Below are 19,002 nucleotides of genomic sequence, written 5' to 3' on the forward strand. Positions count from 1 at the left end.
ACTTAATAGTCTATGGACATCACCTGTGGTATCTATTAATCAAAATCAATTATATAGAAAACCATAGTTCTTAAAATCAAAGGATCATGTTTCTGGAATTGATCAAAGATCTCTAGTCCAAATTCCTTATTTTATACATGAGGTAATAAAGACATCATAAGATTAAGTAAGAGTCCTGACCAAGGTTGGAGAAAAGTATAAGAGGTAGTTTAAGTTTATATACTCAAACTACAGATGAAGTAAATTCAGATTTTTATGCAAGATTCAGATATAAGTCCAAATTGTAAATGCAAATTCCAATTCTCCAGAAGATGTCAGTTCTTTCTAGTATACTACAAGTTCAAAGCAGAGCTGTTTAAATAAATAGTATGATAAGAAAATAGCAATGGATCATTTTTTCCCCCACAAATGTGTAACACTGTAACCACTGAACACACAAAAGTTACATGTGTAAAAGTAGTCAAGTAGGGAATATGTGCTGTGTTTACATATGGAAGGAGACATATATCAGTGTCTGGAATATTTTGTGGAAGAGCAAACTAGAGAGTGAATGTTCCCTGGTTCCAGAATCATTTAGTATTGTCATCATGCAGTTTTTTTCTATGTCTGCTCTCTGTTGGATACTGCCTTCTTCTGGTACTGTACCTGGGCTTGACAGACATCATGTCTATCATACAGGATATATACCATCACATCTCAATTGTTCCCTATCATTCTATTTTTTTTTAGACTTTGCTGCTCTCCACTGGATGTATCACTCTCCTATTCTCTGTGTCTTTTGAAAGTATTGTTTGCAAGGAAAGAAAGAAAAGATGGACAGCTCTGAAAACAATGTGTTATATATATTTAAATGTCTGGGTTAGCTTTCTAGAGGTCCTTCAGAGGGGCCTTGGTCTCAGCAGGATAGACACCACAAGAATGGTCAAGAATAGAGTCTAGATGCTTTATTCTGGCCCAGTCTTGATCTTAGTGCAGAAAGCATGAAAGCCACCATGAGGCTGGTCAAAGATAGTATCTTCCAGTCCTTCTTAGTCCTTATATTGTAATCACAGCATTATAGCATACTGATTATGTGTAAACATAGAAAACCATTACATCACCATGCTAAGTACTAAGTATGTATATACTAGAGAATCATTATCTCATCAATTCCACTGAGTTAACACCTTGTTCCAAGTATATTTCTCCAGAGTTGCAGCCCTTTATAATATATTATATAGACTTTTTTTGAAATGGGAAAAAAAAAAAAAAGTATTATCTGCTACCAGATTTTGGACTTGCTCTTTTCAGAACCACCTATAATATATCTGAGTTTTAGTTTTACACAATGTATGGTTATATAGCCTCTCTCTGATAAAGGCAGACTGCCAAGCAATGAATCATTATGATCTAATAAAGGAAAAGTCAGGAAAAATCCTTCCTAAGGGGGAAAAAAAAAAAAAACCCTGGATTTGAATATGATTTCTATCACTTACTATCTTAATGAATTTAGAGCAAATCTCTTAACCTATTGGATCTCCAATTCTTCAAATATAAAATGAAAGAATGTGAATAGAGGTCTCTTTTTCCATCCCCCATTTTTCTTTTCTTTAAACTTATCTTTTTGAAGTAGAAATAACAATCATTGTTCCAGGACAACTGTTTGGGAAAAATCAGAAACTAAGATTCTCTCTGTCTTGGTATGAAATGAATTTTTAAGAAAATCAAAATGTATTGAAGGAGGTCACATTCCTTGCTGGAATTTTTTTTTCCTTTATTAAATATATCTTGCAACATGACTTTATGGGACACAGTTTCATTTACATTTAATTTATACCTAAACCAAGACATCAGCATATGATGTCATTGTTCCCTTCAAAAACAAAAGACAAAAACAACGTATCTTGCAATATCAAACCATTATACTTTTGTATTCTATTTTTATCAGGGAAAAATCTTACTGCCTCTTTACCTGTGTATATTTTTCTGTGTATATATAATACTGAAATCTCTAACACTTGAAAGCTTATATTTTAAAATCCTAAAGGAAGTACTTCTGAAATAATTTACCTTTCTCACTCAAATTCCTTTAGATTGATGCATGCGGTCCATGATTCTTTTAGTCTCACCTTTTACTACCTATATCTTGCCTTGAAATTGCTCAGTATTATTTTATGTATGTCTTGTCTACCAAAGAACTATCTCTAGTAGGGAAGAAAGCAGACAAGCCCACATAAAGTTTTGAAAGATCTAGGGTAGCAATAAAATGATGATTTTTTTTTAATCCTATTTAAACATTTCTAGGCAGCAAAATGACTTCTTTACCAAGATAGGAACTGGCATAGCTTTGAAACTTAAAATAGAGGGGTTAAATACAGAGATAAGTACCATAAATTCTTGTCATTCCTTACTGGGCTTGCTTCCTTTCATCAAAAGTGTTCATGAATTTAATTCATGATAACTTTGATCTTAACTTTTCTTTTAAGGTAACTCTAGTTTACTATCACTCTCACATAGATCACATTTGGGGAAGGCAATAGTACTCATGTAAAGTGTTTTCCTCTTTTCAAAATATCTTTTTCTCCAAAAAATCCTACTGATAACTTTAAAAAATCTGAAGAATATGTAGTTCCAGTAAGGCTATTATATATTATCCTTGCAGAAAGATCATTTTTTTTTTAAATCTGAACATTCTAAACTTGTGCTATAATGATTTTTGCTGTGGGTGAGGGATTGAAGAGGGGAAGAATATAGGCTAAAAAAAAAAAAGTAGAAAAGACCATTGTTTTATTACTGCTGCAACAAGAGTATATTTAAAACTCTATTCTGGCTTTAAAATAGTACAAAAGGGGGAAAAAAGAAAGTATGTAGAAAGGGCCCTAGGATTTGACATCAAAGGACCTTTTAATCTTGCCTGTGGAACCTTGGCTAAGTCAGTGTCTTCATTCCTAAGATAGGGATTGTTTTTGGTGATATCTTAAGTTTTAGATGATTTCAGTTCTAAAACAATAAGGATTCATATCCAGATGAATTAACTCTAAATCCATTGTTCTTTCTACTACATTATTTTGATTCCCTCAAATGTCAGGAGTAACTTACTTGTAGAAGTTTACTTTTATCATCCATCAATAAGTATCTTTTAAGAACATCTACTACCTCTAAATCTGATCTTATAAAAAACACAAATAATTTTTTTCACTTTGTTGAAAAATTCTTTAGAAATTTACTATATAAAAAGGGTACCTTGATTTATTTTAAAAATACAGTTAAAATTAGAGAAATGGTGCTTTATATACATTTCAGAATCAGCTCATATAAAATAAGGTACTTCATAACTTTGGGGGAGAAAAGATAACATATGACCTACTAATTATAAATCAGTAACACTTTTAGTAATAATGATTAAAAATAGTACTTATGTAACAGTGAAGCTCTTACAAAGGAATATAAGACTCTACAATAGCTATCATATTTCATTTATTTTATCATCTTTGTTTCTCTTGTGGTTGTGAAATAAAATCTCAATATTGTTTTAATATTTCTTTTTCTAATTACTAAGTAATTTGGATCATTTTTTAATTTGACCATGGATAATCTGGATTTCTCCTCTTAAGAATTAAACCATTTATCTATTGAAGAATGGATTCTTTTTCTTATAAACTTGAATAAATTCCTTATCTATCTTGGAAAGGAGACATTTATCAGAAACAGTTGTCCTGAAAGGTTCCCCCCCACCCCCACCTTATTTTATCTTTTAACCTTAGCTTTTTAGGTTTTTTGTGCAAAAAAGTTTAATTTTGTTTAATCAAAATTATCCATTTTATATTCTATAATTTTATAAGTTATAATTGCTAGGTGAATATAAGAGTTCATTATTATCAAATGATACCCTTAAAACTACATCATTGAGTATATTTCCAGAAAGCACAAGAAGTGATTTATGAAAAAATTTGAACCTTTGGTAGTATTTGCTACATGTAATTTTTCTTCATTTTTAGTGAAGTAAAGAAATATTTGACATGTTTGAATTTATTTTAGGTTGTGTGTGTATATGTGTGTGTATGTATGCATGTATCTTAAAGGTAATTAGAATTAATAATGACATAATTATCTAGGAAGCTATGCCCAGAATTTTATATCTTTATATCTTCCATCTGTCTGTGTGATTTTTGTTACTTTCTATTGCAAAAGAAAGTATAGGAATAGTACTTTTAAACTCAGTTTAATACATTTTTCTCCATAGCTACAGTGAATGAAAATGATAAGAAATTCCATTGGAGCAATAGTGTAGATATATACCCAGGATATTCAGGGTTTGTGAGAGTCATTTTTATGACCTAAAATGTTCCAGAGAACTACCATGTGAATTTGCAATTGTACAACACTTTAGTTCCCTTTCTAAGGTAATAGTAGAAAGAGAACAATGCAACTGCAATTATTGCTTTCTTTTTTATGGCAAAAATCTAGAGATGTTCAGTCACCAAAATCCCATATGGAGGGAAAAAAATACTTATGGAAAAAAAATAAATAAAATGTCTTATATCACATAAAAAGCATACTCTTAAAAAAAAAAAGATAAAAGAATGAGTGTTTGTTTCACGACTAACTTTGTTATAACCCTGAAGGTATAAAAGCAATTTCTGACCACAACTTTAACATCTTTTGTTGTGAGTTTTCATATCACTCTCTGTATAAGCCTTATTGCTATTTCCCAAGCAATATCCTTCAGCAACTCCCAAACAAAAGTAAAATGACTCATGCCTTATTTCAGAGTAAACTATAATATTTCCCACTATGTCGCTAAAAATTGTCTTTCTTATACCTTTCTGTTGCTTTTGTAATCTGACCAACAATAATCCCAAGAGTTTTCTTTCTTTTTATGCCATATTACTAAAAAAGAAGGTTAGGGAGGAAGAACTCTTCAACTTTATTGAGTTTAGCAACATTTATTAATGACTCTAAATATTCCTCTATACTTGTTCTTGAGGATGTGTCCCTAAATCCCTGTATAAAATCCTATGTATTTCTTTGCATTTTGTATAAATTTAGGCAAGTTACATAGGATCAACAAGAATAATAACAAGAATAATAGCAAGAATAATTTGTTAAACACTGTACATAGGTTTTCTCATTTCTTCCTCACAACCTTGTGAAGTAGATACTATTATTTATTATATGCTTTTAAAATTTTTAATGTTTTTATTGGTCTTTTAAAAACAGCTATATCTTCCCCATCATCCCTCCTCTTTCACTTTCAAGTATTATTGTTTTTAGAGATAAAGAAGAAAAAGAAAAAGGAAATATCAGCATGACTGATTAATACATACAAAAATCTGACAATACATACCACGGACAATAGTTGTGGACCTTGCACCTGTGAAAAGGGGTGAAGTGGAAGTCTTCTCATAGCTCCTTTTTTGAGCTCTTCTTGTCCTTTATCCATTTTTGCTTGTGTGTGTGTGTGTGTGTGTGTGTGTGTGCGCGTGTGTAAAATTGTTCTTTCAATTTATACTGTCAGAGTCATTTGTGTATTTATTTTCTTTGCTCTATATCCTTCATCTACATCATTGCATGTAGATTTTGCCATTTTAAAAATATTTTTCAAATTGGACCAATTCTTTCACCATAGTAATGTTGTATTACATTCACATACCACAATTTATTTAACCTTTCCCCTAATTGACAGGCATCTACTTTGTTTTCAATTCTTTACTTCCACAAAAAAGGACTATTGCAAATATTTTAATGTATATTAAGAATTTTTTCTAATCAATAGTCTTCTGAGGTATAAATTTAGTAACATTATTATCTCTAACATTTTAGTCATTTTGTTTTCATAATTCCAAACTATTTCCAAAATAGTTGTGCTATCATATCTAGCTAATATAAAGCCCCATTTTACAGGCAAGAAAACTGAGGCTGAGAAAGGTTAAAAACCTTGCCCAAGATTACACAGTTAGTAAATAGCTGAAGTGGGACTTAAACTTAGATCCCCCTGGTGCCATGTCCAGTGAACTTACCAACTGTGCCACTGAGTTGCCTAACATTATTATTTTACAAGTAAATTACTTATTTGAATACCTGACTGATAATTGACTTAAGATAAATTTTAAGTCTATATGTATACACATATAAAACAGCAAAAGCGGAATTTTTTTGTTTTTGTTTTTTAACAAGGAAAAAACTATATGATCCTAAAGAAAATGAAATCATTGGTATAAGTTTAAAGTCTATGTTCTAGTCAAAATGAATCTAGCTGTATACCTTAAGGCTTTGGTCATATCTTTCCAAAATGAAGACTCCTTTAGGTCCTTCCACAGGGTCGTGTCATTTTTCCTCTGTTTTCTAGAGAGTCAAAGATAATTAAATTTGTTATGTTTAATTAACTATTACCTGACATCAATATATGTTCTTTAAAATATTCAAAGCATTTATATATACCATCTGTCAATCCTGTCAAGAAGGCACTATAGATGTTATTATTCCCATTTTACAGATAATAAAGCTAAAGATCAGTGAGATTGTTTACATTTGGCCCTATAATAAATAAATATCAAAATCAGGACTTTTCTCCACATCTTCCTAACTCTGAGAATCATTGTTATTATTGTTGTTTTAAAATGCATTATTCTGTGCAGCTTTTCATGACTGCTATCTTAGAGATTTCAAATTGTTGTGTATATATGTATATATGCTTACAGATATATATATATATACATATATATACATATTTATATATTTATATACACACATATACATGTATATATTTAGCCCAAACCTATATTTTGTATTTTAGGACTATGATAGAATATGACCCTACAGATGTGTTTATAAGAATTATTGGAATATGTTGTTGTCTAGTGTCTTAATTGCAACTTGTGTGCATACTCTATATCTCATTTTCTTCATCTTTTAGACCCAGGGATGGGATTGATGATTTCTAAAAACCCTTCTAGCTTTAAACCCCATAATCACTTGACAGTTTTTCTTTTCATGTCTTGATAGATTTTATCTGGTCAGTAACATTAATTAGATCCTCCAGGGATAAGCTACTGCTCTTTAAATTGTGAACCATTAAGGCACCATTATCAGACTGTCAGGCCTGAATGATTATGTTTTGTTTCCTCCTGTGACTCTTTAACTTTTCATTTAAGAATTTCAATGCTATCTCATTTTGTGCATATATGTTTAGTATTGATATTACTTTATTATCTATGACACCTTTTAGCAAAATGTACTTTCCTTGCTTATCACTTTTAATTAGATCTATTTTTGCTTTTGCATTGTCTGAGAATATGATTGCTTTCCTTGCTTTTTTTTCTAACTTCAGTTGAAGCTTAATTGATTCTGATGCAGCCCTTTATTTTTACTCTGTGTGTGTCTCTGTTTCAAGTGTGTATCTTGGAAATGATAAAATGTCTGCTTCTATTTTATGAATGAGTTCATCCCATTCATATTTACACCAAAATTATTTGAATTTACCTCCGTCTATTTTCCCCTATTTATCCATCTCTGATTATTTTTACTCTGATTCTCTCTGAAATGAATTGTCTTCTTCAGAATTTGTTTCTTGATCTGCCCTGTATCCATAGTAACTATGATTAGATTCTTTTGTTATTGTCATTTGCTCATTTATTAAGTCTATTTCTTGACTTTTAGCTTTATATGAAGTTCAGTTCTGCCCCGGCAGTCCAGTGACTTAGGCACTGTCCTAAGTTTTAGATTTTTGTGTTGTTATTTTCAGAGCTACTTCTTGGAGATCTGAAAGTTTTCAGTTTTTCCATGGTCATATGATCTAAGAAGAAGTGTGGTCACTACTTTCCTGATCTGTGCTCTGGATTTGAACCTCCACAACAGGAGGTTCTACTATGCCCAGGAACCACTACTGAAAATGTTTTTGTTCTTTCTGGCCCCATAAATACAACCTGGGAAAGAGATAATGTGCTTTTTAGTTATAGGCTGACAAAGGGGCCACCAGTCTCCTTTGAGGGACCACAAGCACTTCTCTCTACCCTGAAATTTTGATCCACTCTCCTGAAACTGCAAACTCTAATGTATTAATATTCCTTTTCACCCTGGATTGTAACCCAGAATTGTGTATCAGCAACACATCCTGCTCCCAGTGCCAGCAAAGGATACTTTGTAATCTCCTTGTGATGGTTATCCCACACTCCTACAGTTTGTGTGCTGAGAGCTCCCTAAATTGCTGCCCTTATAATGTAGCTACCCCTAAGGTCCAGTGTACATGATACTTTCAGGGTCCACCACCATTATCCTGATGAGATATAACTTTCTTGCCAACTGCCTAAGTTATATTGAATTGGAAAATTGCTTCACCCCTACCTTTTCTTGGTTCTGCAATTCCAGAATTTTATTTGAGGCATTATTTTAAAGTTGTTTGTAGGGGAATTTGGTAGCATTCAAATGAGTTCTTGTTATTCCACCATGTTGGTTCTGCCTTCTCAGTCCATTTTTCTTATAACAATATAAATTCTTTAATCACATTAATAAGTTGGCAACTTGGACTTGTAGTTTTTGAGTAAATTTTTCTGGTACTCCATCCTACCCAAAATGTTACTTAAAGGTTTACAATTTGTCTTACAAACTCTGACTTTTGACTCATAGTTTATTAAGCAAATATATAATTTGAATGTCAAAATGCATTTTTAACATATTTGCTTATTTAAAATAGGGGAAAAAAAGAATGTTGTTTTTATTCCTATTTTTTTCACCACCAGAAACTGACCAGAATTTATCAAAAGCAATGTATATCTTAGTGAATATATTTCTGTTGGAGATAAACCACTTTCACATTCTTTTAAATCAAGGAATGTCATGTTACACTAAGAAATATTTCAACCAAGAAAATTGTAGTCATGTGAATTTAGTAAATGTGATCCAAATATTTTCATTTATTAACTAATTTTTCTTTGTAGCATCTATTGCATCCACATGCAATGACCCTGGTATGCCTCAAAATGGGACCCGCTATGGAGATAGTCGAGAACCTGGGGATACCATAACTTTTCAATGTGATCCTGGATATCAGCTTCAAGGACAAACTAAAATCACTTGTGTGCAACTGAATAATCGATTCTTCTGGCAGCCAGATCCTCCCACATGCATAGGTAGGTTATTTTTGTTGTTTCTCATTTTTTGAAAAAAGACCCATGACATAAGTAGTGGTGTTTGGGAAAGAAACAAAATAAACATTAAACTTTTTCTCTTAGAATTAAATTGTTATTAAAATTATTTAAATTATGTTTCAAAAAGTTTCAAATATGTGCCTTACATATTATCTCAATCTTTGAAATATGTTGCTTGACACTTAAAATTCTGTCTATTTTATATAGCTTTCTAAGGTAAAGTGGTATAATACAATAAGCAAAGGACTTGGAGTTCTCATGTTGATTCCAACTCATTCTTCTTCTGTGACCTATGTCCCTTTCTTTTTCTGGACTTTCATTTTTTTATCCATAAAATGAGTGATTTGTATGAAATAATATATGTTACTTTTAGATCTAAATTCTAAAATAATGATAACAATAACAATAAATGTTATATAATACTTTACATATATTTTCTTATCTAGCCTAGCAATATGAAAGGTAAATTCTACTGATGTGAAAGTTCCTGATGCATAAATAAGAAAACTGAAGCTTAAAGGAATTAAGCATTTAGATAATTTACATATAACTAAGGATGTTCAAATAACATGAAGGTAATAAGAATTTGTATTTCGTGTAATAAAAATCCTAGTATAAAAATATACCTCCAAAAACTAACATTTCAAAGATCTGGTAGTTAGAAATTCATGAATTTATAAGCATACTTGTAATTTTAATATGGGAGGTTCCTTATAATATAATTTATTAAATTAAAATAAATGATCTCTTTGAACTCACTTCTAAACATTCAATATTATTTAAGAATTTTCATTGAAAGCCATGAATTGTTCTCTTCCATATGAATTACTTTCAGTCAAACAATTGACTCTTGTCATGGAGAAGTTATTTATCAGACTTTGTACCAGGAGCAGAACTACAAAAAAATCAAAAGTAGAGGAAAGGAGAGAAGAGAAAAGAAGAGAAGAAAGGAGGGGGCAGGAAAAGAGAGGGAAAGAGGAGAGTAGAAGCAAGGGGAAAGAAAAAAGAAAGAATTTCTACCCTTAAGGAGCTTACATTCTAATGGACAAAAATTGTATACAGATATATATATATATATATATATATATATATATATATATATATATATATATATAAATTCAAAGTATACAGAAGCAGATGAAGACTCACCAAAAACATAGTAACTGGAAAAATTAATTTGACACTAAAATTTTTTTCAATTTTTGCTAGATATGGTTAAGTAACTAACCTATATCAGGGTTTCTTAAACATTTGCTATTCCCAACCCCTCTTTGCCTGGCAAATTTTCATGTGACCAGGACATATATAAGTATATAAATCAAACATTTGCTGATAAAAAATTATAAATTCAGTTATGAATCCCACATGGGATCACAAACCACAGTTTAAGAAGCTTGGCTCTATATGTCCCATAATAAATTTAATTTTGTTTATGGCAACTGTATGTATATTCTTGATATAATAGTAAGTAAAAGTATATTTAATATGATAGTATACTTAAAATAATAATGGATATACATAAATTATGCCTCTCATAATTAATTATTTCAATATAAATATTTCAGAGTTTCATCCCAATAACATATTTTAAAATTGTTATTTTGATGATCTATCACATTTCAATTTGTGTTTCCTTATGAGCTATTTTGGGGGAAAATGTGAAATTTAATTAAACTATGAAGAGAGTCAACAATAGTGAAATGACATGCATATAGTTAATCTGCCATTTTACATAGGATGACCTTGAGCGGATTTTGCAGTTTAAAATAATTTTTATTGTCATATGCATGGCAGCATTGAAATTCTCAGTAGTCCTATAAAGCTATGACATACAGCTTTTAAAATTCTCACAAAGCAATTATTATAGAATACTGAGGATAGATGCTATTTAATAGCAGTACTTATTAACATTCCGAACATTGTCAGACAGGGATTCATGTTTATTTAATGTTTGGTGCTGTATTCACACTTTATAACTTTCCTGGGAATCTTCATGTGTTTTACCTCAAGCTGAGTCATCAGAAGACATGCAAGATATGTAATTTTTTTTTTTTTTTACTGGAGTAATTACCTATAAATTCAAACATCTTGTTAGTTGGGTCTATTTTTAAATGAAGGAAGTCTTCAGGTTGTTTGCTGCATTTTTGGCTAGAGGGAGAATACATTAAACAGCTACCAGTTAATGCCTTACAAATAGTCCTCTGCTTAGATTAAATTAAACACTTAATTCCAAATTTACACATCTTTCCCTCTAATTTATACTGCTATTCAGGCTCCAAAATTAGTCTTGTGATTGCCAATGACAAGTGGAAAACCTATTGTAGCTCCAAGGAAAACTAAGTAGTGTCAGATGCTGACTTTTGGCTTATTTATTTATTTATTTATTTGTTTGTTTTTTAGAAAGCACTCACTGTTTTTTTTTCTTAAATCAAATCAGCAAACAATTAGCAAGCACCTTTTGCATACCGAGCACTTTATAGGAAGTTTAGAAAAATGTATAATTTAGATAAAATATAGTCCCTGTCTAAACTGAATGTATCAGCACTCTCTTGATTCTGACTTAATGTCACAGTATATCACAGTGTTAGAAGGAAAAATAACTTTAGAGCTCTTCTAGTCCAGCTTTCTTGTTTTTATAAGAAGAAAACAGATCAAGAGATCGAGAGAAAGGAGTCAATTTTCAAAATTCACACTGGGATGTGAATCCAATCTTCTTTGTTCCCAGTAAAATATTCAAAATACCATTGAATCATTTTGACTCATTTCTAAATATGTTTTAGTAGCTAAAGGTCTTGCCTATTAGATGTGAAACTTGCATTGGGCTACTTTTTTATCTTTTAAATAAGATTGGGTACCTAGAGGGCAGCTGTTATCTCTGGTTCTATGGATAACTTCATATCAGCCTTTGCTAGTGGATTTTCCTATTAATTACCCAGGAGACACAATTAGCTCTAAGAAAAGGTGTTTATTCAGATGATATGGTAAAAACAGTGACAAAACATTTATTTTGTAAAACTGGGATAAAATTTCGCACAAATACATGGAAATTTTAGTTCAAACTTAAGAATATTTTGATAGTAAGACACATAAATAACATACCATTATGGCAAAAGTATTTCACAACTTCAAGAACTACAATACCTAGAAGTCCTCACTTTGTATAACTCTCTCAATGTTTTTTCTTTGATGCAGGTTGTGGTCCCTTTAAGAAACTAGTCCTTTCAGATTGATTTATTCCTTTCTGACTCCCAACCCCTCCTAGCTGATGCATTATCAATTCAGGAAGCTAGGACCTTTGATTCACAAATGCTGGTCAAAAGCATCCCTTTGAATTCCAATAGGAGCCCCCATCCGATCTGAGCCAACTTGGGCTCTTTCAGCCCCCATTGGATCTGAGCCAACTTGGGCTCTCCCAGCTCCCAATGGGGCTAGGAGATCTACTCAGGTTTTCCAACCCCCACCAAGCAAACTCTAGCCCTCACTGAAACCCAGGGAGGAGCCAACTTGAGACTCCACCCACAGGCCCCTTTAGCTAAATGTCTCATTATAAAAGAGTCAAGCTGGAGTCCTTTCTTTACAGAGGGTTGAAACATGCTAGCCTTACGCCTGGCATGCCAAGAAGTCTCTGTCCATTGGAACCTGTTTCCAGTGCTCTCCTTTCTCTACCTTCACCTAATTCCTTAACTAGACTTTAACCTTGCTTCCAAACCCCATAATAAACCTCTTTTATAAATCTAGGTTTTCAGGCCTGTAAATTCCTTTACAGGGGATTCTTGTGCCACTACAAGACCTCATTTAACTCTGTATCCTTGCGCTGAATCCAAAGAGGTTGCAGGGGAGCTCTATTTGACTCCCTGTACCCCAAACCTGCCACTAACCCTCAATTAAACCCTAATTTCATTTAGGTACCCAAATCTAGACCTCATTATTTTGAGGGAAGTATTTTTACTGCTCAGCTAAGATTAGCAGGGTCTAATCCTCTCCTGAGACCATAGCTTTGTTTCTTCTCTCCTACTAGGGGCTATGTACTTTGGAACTTTATTCTGTCTAGTGATTATATCTTTATATCTGTCTGGACTATATTTTTGTTTTCTGCTGAATGCAATCTCTCCTATTGATGCAGTAGCATTATTATTTCCTGTGCATATGCGTATATGTAGAAATTCCCTCTTTCACCCTGTAATGATTTTCTTTATAATAAATTCCCTCCTTGCTATCTTTTACTCTGAAACTCTAAAAATCACTAAGACTTCACTATTTAATGTTCCCCAGAGTTGTGGATAATGTGTTTGCTTAGCTATTCTGAGTTTCTCTTTCTTTACTCCATTAGAGAAGTGTTTACAACTCATAAAGAATTCGGAGATTTTATCCCTTGTTAGGTACTGGAAAAGATAGTTAGGATAAAATGTTTTGCTTACCCTCATGAAACTTAGAGTCTACTGAAATATGAAAAGACCAAGATAGTTAATGGAGGGCAGTAGGGTGGATATGGAAAATCTCAAAGAAGAGGTGATGGGTTTTTATGGACTTGGATGCAAACAAATTCAACAGGTAAAGAAAGATCATTCAAGACACAGCATACAAGTTTGGCTTAGATATAGACACAAGATTACTCACTCCCCATGCCTCTTCAGAGTATACAAATAATGAGTTTAGTATTTAGTTAACATGAATAATTAGCTAAATATTAGGAAGCTATTTGATAGAAAAAGTGATGTGATCATTATAAATTATTCTAACTTCCTTACTAGCAGTCTTTAGCAGTTAAAGGACTCTCCTGTTCCAGGTTCCCTTAATATATTTTCTTCCCTCATTAGAAGTTAGATCTGAGGATCTTGTTTGCTTATATTGCATAGATCAGGATATGTTTGGCCCAGTCTGTTCTTAATATGTCCTTTATTTCTCTCTTCTCCTCTCTTGTCTCTCTCTTTTGTTTTATCTTTTTCCATTTGCATAAACTGCATGTCCCACCTTCTGTTCTTGGAAAAGTTCTCCCTCTTGACTATACATGTTGGAGATGTTAATTTCTTCTATTTTAGTCTTATTTTTAAACATACCTTTTCTTATTACCTTATTTGCAAATGCTGCCCTAGCAAATCACTGTATGTCCTTATCTACTAAATGTGGTATATCTCCTCAACAGAATGTAAGTTCCTAGAAGGAAGGGATTGTCTTATTTTTGAATATTCAGCCATGAAGACTAAATGCCTGACACTTAGAATACAGTTAAATGCATGTTGATTAACTGCAGTATGAAGATTAGTTGATTATTTAGGAAGATCAGGTCTTACTCTAAATCTAAAGGGCTAATGAGGCCTATTCTAGAATGGTAGCATTGGAAAATAGAAAGGAAAGGCCAAATTGCATTATAAATTAGTTATAGTCCTTATAATCTTCAGAGGTCCCCACATTCAAATTTTGGGGGGCTATAATTCTATAGCACTGTCCATTCAGCTAGGTGGATTCACTCACTAGTTGTATTACATGCTTGTTTCTAATCTGTGTTCAAAATATTACACAAGTTCTCTAATTAAAAACTAATGATATTAAATAGGAAATCCAGAATAAAAGATGAAACAAACAAGCAAGAGAACCTATTTAATTCTACTTAAAAGATTTTTAAATAGTCTCAGCTTAAAGCCTCTCTTGGGACATGCAGTGAACAAAGGCATGATTTTCCCTTTGTTTCTCTTGAGTCAGTATTTGAATGTTATATCTGAACTCTCCTCCTCAGAGCACCCTGAAGCCAGTGGCCTGAATCTGTCATTTCTCATATCTGAAAACATATACTGAGTCAAATCTACTTCTTAGGTCTTCAAAAAGTTTCTTTTTCAAGTTAGCATATCCTCCCTGTTTTGTTTCCCTTCTTTTCCTCTTCCCTCTCAATCTTAAAAAAAAAAAAAAAAGAAAAGAAAGAAAAAAAAAAATTAACACCAAATCCTTCTCTTCCCTTCCCAATAAATGGGAGTTGGAAGGAGAGGAGAAAAGAAATTACCTATGTGTGAAGAATGCTAATAACAAGGAGAAAAAGATGTTTAGAGACTGATTTGGAAGTGAAGTGAGAGTATTGCTGGGAATCCTCCTGAAATAGTGATCTTTGCTGGTAGTCACTAATCAGAAGGACATGGCCTTAATGCTATGGTTTTTAGCAGAAAAGACAGTATAGTATGAGAAAAATGGAAAGGTGGGAATGGTGTAGATTGTAAAGAGTTTTAAATGTCAAATAGGAATATATATTTTATTCATAATGCAGTAGTGAATCATTTTTGATGAGGTAAAAGATGACATTCTTTGCCTCAATTCTTACCTAGCATTAATCACTAAAAGGAGGTTACCTAAGTCAGACTGTGACCTGTTAAAAAGACCTTAGCTTAAAAAAGATAAAGGTGGATGTAGATCAGGGCCATCCCCAATCCTCTTTACCTATATTTTGCCAGTGCACCCAGATGTCTTTGGAGAAAAAAATGAGACTGATGACTTTGCACAGTCCTCTCTCCCTCAAATCCAATTCACTTGCATGTGATGACATCATTTCCCTGATGTCATGGTCCTCTTAGAGGGCAAAAGAGAGATCACAACAATGACAATGATGGTGATGATTTTGCCTTTCTCTTCCCCCTCAGCCTTTAAAAACATGATCATTACTAGGTCCTCCTGTTTAATTCAGTGAAAAGTATTAAGGTAGAATATAATTCTTCTCCACTCAACCTTTTGTTAGGCACTATATACAAACCTGGCATAAAGTAGCATTATATAAATGATTATTACCTTTCTTTTCCTTAAAAAACAGTGAGGGTTTGGGAAAGTAGTGAGTTTGTAAAATTAAGTTAAACAGCATGATGATGAGATTTCAACTGATCAGGTTATTCTGGAATATCTCGTTTCATGAAGTTCAAACCAAGCAGAACAAGGAAACCACATTTGTCAAATTCTGATGAATTTACCAAATAACAATTTAAAGATGTCATGCTCTTCTAGATATGACTTCTCAGAATTCTTTAATAACACACATGATTTTTTTTTTTTTTTTAACAATACCTATATAAAAAGTGACTATGTTGACATTGAATGGTCTTGGGTTTTGGTAATATTTCATATCTTATACTAAGAATCTCAAAAAGGAAATAATGAGTTAAAAAATATAATTGATCAGCTTCTTTTTCTCCTCCTAACCTTTTTCTCTTTTGTGACAGCTGCATGTGGAGGAAACCTGACAGGTCCAGCAGGTGTCATTTTATCACCTAACTATCCACAACCATATCCTCCTGGGAAAGAATGCGACTGGAGAATAAAAGTAAACCCAGACTTTGTTATTGCCCTGATTTTCAAAAGGTATATTTCTAGAGGAACACCTTTATTTAGCAAGGTTTTAAATATACCCCCCCAAAAAAACCCATCATTTATCACTTCATAAAGTTCATACTTTTACTTTTGATGAAGTGGACTTCATGTGTATATAATAGGAGGTAATAGATGAAGAATGACAGAAAGGAAAATAAGATTATTTTATTCTATGGCTCTTTTCAGTGCCAAAATATGCACCAGAAGCAAATAAAAAAAAAAAAAAGACATGTAAAAACATGTATTACATACGTAATCGTTCTTTGGAACACTAAAACTGACATGATTGGTTCCATCAGAGAAAACTTATTTCATGGAATATTCAGGAAAAGTAATTGAAAAAGTGATTTAGAGATCTTTTGTACATTGTCTCATTAATATAATATCTGGATTTGGTGATAGCTAATTTGTCTTTATAATATTACTTGTCTAAAATTCCCAAGGTTGGCATTGATATTATCATGAAAATAGTACTGACTTTTTTTAGAAATATGGGGAAAAACTTTCTAATAAATGGAATACTGTTAAAGGTTTAATTAACTTTAGACATTATTAAAAGCCTTAATTTTTCAAAATAGATTCTGTTAATCTATTTGAAAAAAGTTCAAGTCATTAATATTTTTCCTAAAATTGTTTTTGTAGTATCCTGTTGAAAATTACTTTTTTAAAAATCAAGTATTTATTCTCCATCTTTAAATTTTGCTTTTAAATTTTTTAGACATTTAAATGACCATGATACTTCTAACTAAACTGAGTCCAATAGGGTCTCACAATATATTCCTTATATGAATTAACCAATTGTATTTCAGTTTCCCATATTTTGAATACATTTGCTTTCAAACTATTTGTTTAATGATTAAAAAAATCAGATTCATATGTATCTACCTTCCCTCAAAATACCATTTTTTATGAAGTTTGCCAATATTGGTTTTATATGTATGCCTTTGGGCTTTATATGTATTTTATTTTGGAGGAGAAGTTGTCGTGCTTCTTTTTCTTTTTTAAAATTTATTTATTTTTAATACACATTGCTTTCTAAATTATTATGGGAGAGAAAAATCAGAACAAAAGGAAAAAACCATGGGAGAGAAAAAAAAAAAAAAACAGAAAAAAGAAGTGAACATAGCATGGGTTGCTTAACATTCAATCTCCATAGTTCTTTTTCTGAATACAGATGGCATTTTCTATCTAAAATCTATTGGGATTGCCTTGGATCACCGAACTACTGAAAAGAACCAAGTCTTTCATAGTTGATCATCATACAATCTTGCTGTTACTGTGTACACTATATTCCTGGTTCTGTTTGTTTCCCTCAGCATCAGTTTGTGTAAATCTTTCCAGGCCTTTCTAAAATCAACTTGTTCGTCATTTTTTATAGAACAATAATATTCCATTACTTTCCTATACCACAGCTTTCCACAATTGTTGGGCATCTACTCATTTTTCAATTCTTTGTTATCACAAAAAAAGCTGCTACAAACATTTTTGTGCATGTGGGTCTTTTTCCCTCTTTTATGACTTCCTTGTGATATAGACCCAATAATGGTACTGCTGGGTCAAACAGGTTTTATATGAAAATTTTATATGAAAAATTAATGTCCTTTGAGTTTACAGATGATGTAATAATCATAAACAGCTAGGACAGTAGAACTGCATATAGGTCAATCTCCTACACAAAGACAATCCTTATTTTTCATTAGGCCCACCAGCTGAACAGTAATCAACTTTTCATGCTTTTATGACTTCAGGACTTTCTTTCCTTTGTGAAAAAAAAAATACTGCTAATATAGAAAGGGTCTCACTCAGCACAAATGTCTGAAGAGCTGGTTTTCCCATACATTTCAGTTTCAAGAGTCCATAAAGTCTTCCAAAGCCAATCATCTTTCAAAGTATATAGGAACTGTATTACTATAAATTATCTTCTCATTTGATTTTATATCCTTCTAATGCAGATTCTAGTGATTCTATATGTTACTCTATGGATTACATGTTCTTTACCTTTGCTCTAAATTCCCATCTAATATAGAAATTTAGTGTTATCATAATATGCTGGCATGACCTTAATTGTCATGTGGACTTTTTGAAACCATTTGGAATATAAAGCACAATATCAATAATCTTTATTGATCAGTACCATAAATAAATGATCAGTACTAATAAAAGTGATGTTCATACCTCTGTTCATACATATGACAAATATAATCTTTTTAAATAACCTTTCAAATCATCAACTCCACAAAAATTTACTTTTCTCTTAGTAATTTATGTTGGTCTACTGCTTCTCTTATTAATTTACCAAGAAAGACTAAAAAATTACCTCTAATAAATTTACTCAGAACTCCTATACTAATACAAAATCTGATGAACCTGTCAAATGTCAGTCTTATAGTAATTACACAACATAGTATAGATTTGTTTAGCACTATTATAAGGGATTTACATTGTCATTCCCCCCACCCAAAGCTGTTGGTGGTGCTGGGTTTTTTGTTTCTTTTGTTTTATAATTATACTCAATCATAATCCATCATGTACCTGA

The 19,002-nt window shown here is 31.9% G+C and overlaps 1 protein-coding gene across 1 annotated transcript in view; it reads left to right on the forward strand.

The window, feature by feature from the left end:
• The window catches only part of CSMD1 (CUB and Sushi multiple domains 1), a 2,716,069-nt gene that overhangs the window by 2,275,388 nt on the left and 421,679 nt on the right, over positions 1 to 19,002 (forward strand). The window contains exons 27-28 of the mRNA XM_051975995.1: positions 8,916 to 9,107; positions 16,319 to 16,457. Coding sequence (XP_051831955.1) covers positions 8,916 to 9,107; positions 16,319 to 16,457 — 331 coding nt within the window. The remainder of the gene's footprint in view (positions 1 to 8,915; positions 9,108 to 16,318; positions 16,458 to 19,002) is intronic.

The sequence above is a fragment of the Antechinus flavipes genome, chromosome 2 (assembly GCF_016432865.1).
Source record: "Antechinus flavipes isolate AdamAnt ecotype Samford, QLD, Australia chromosome 2, AdamAnt_v2, whole genome shotgun sequence".
In the NCBI taxonomy this organism is placed as follows: Eukaryota; Metazoa; Chordata; class Mammalia; order Dasyuromorphia; family Dasyuridae; genus Antechinus; species Antechinus flavipes.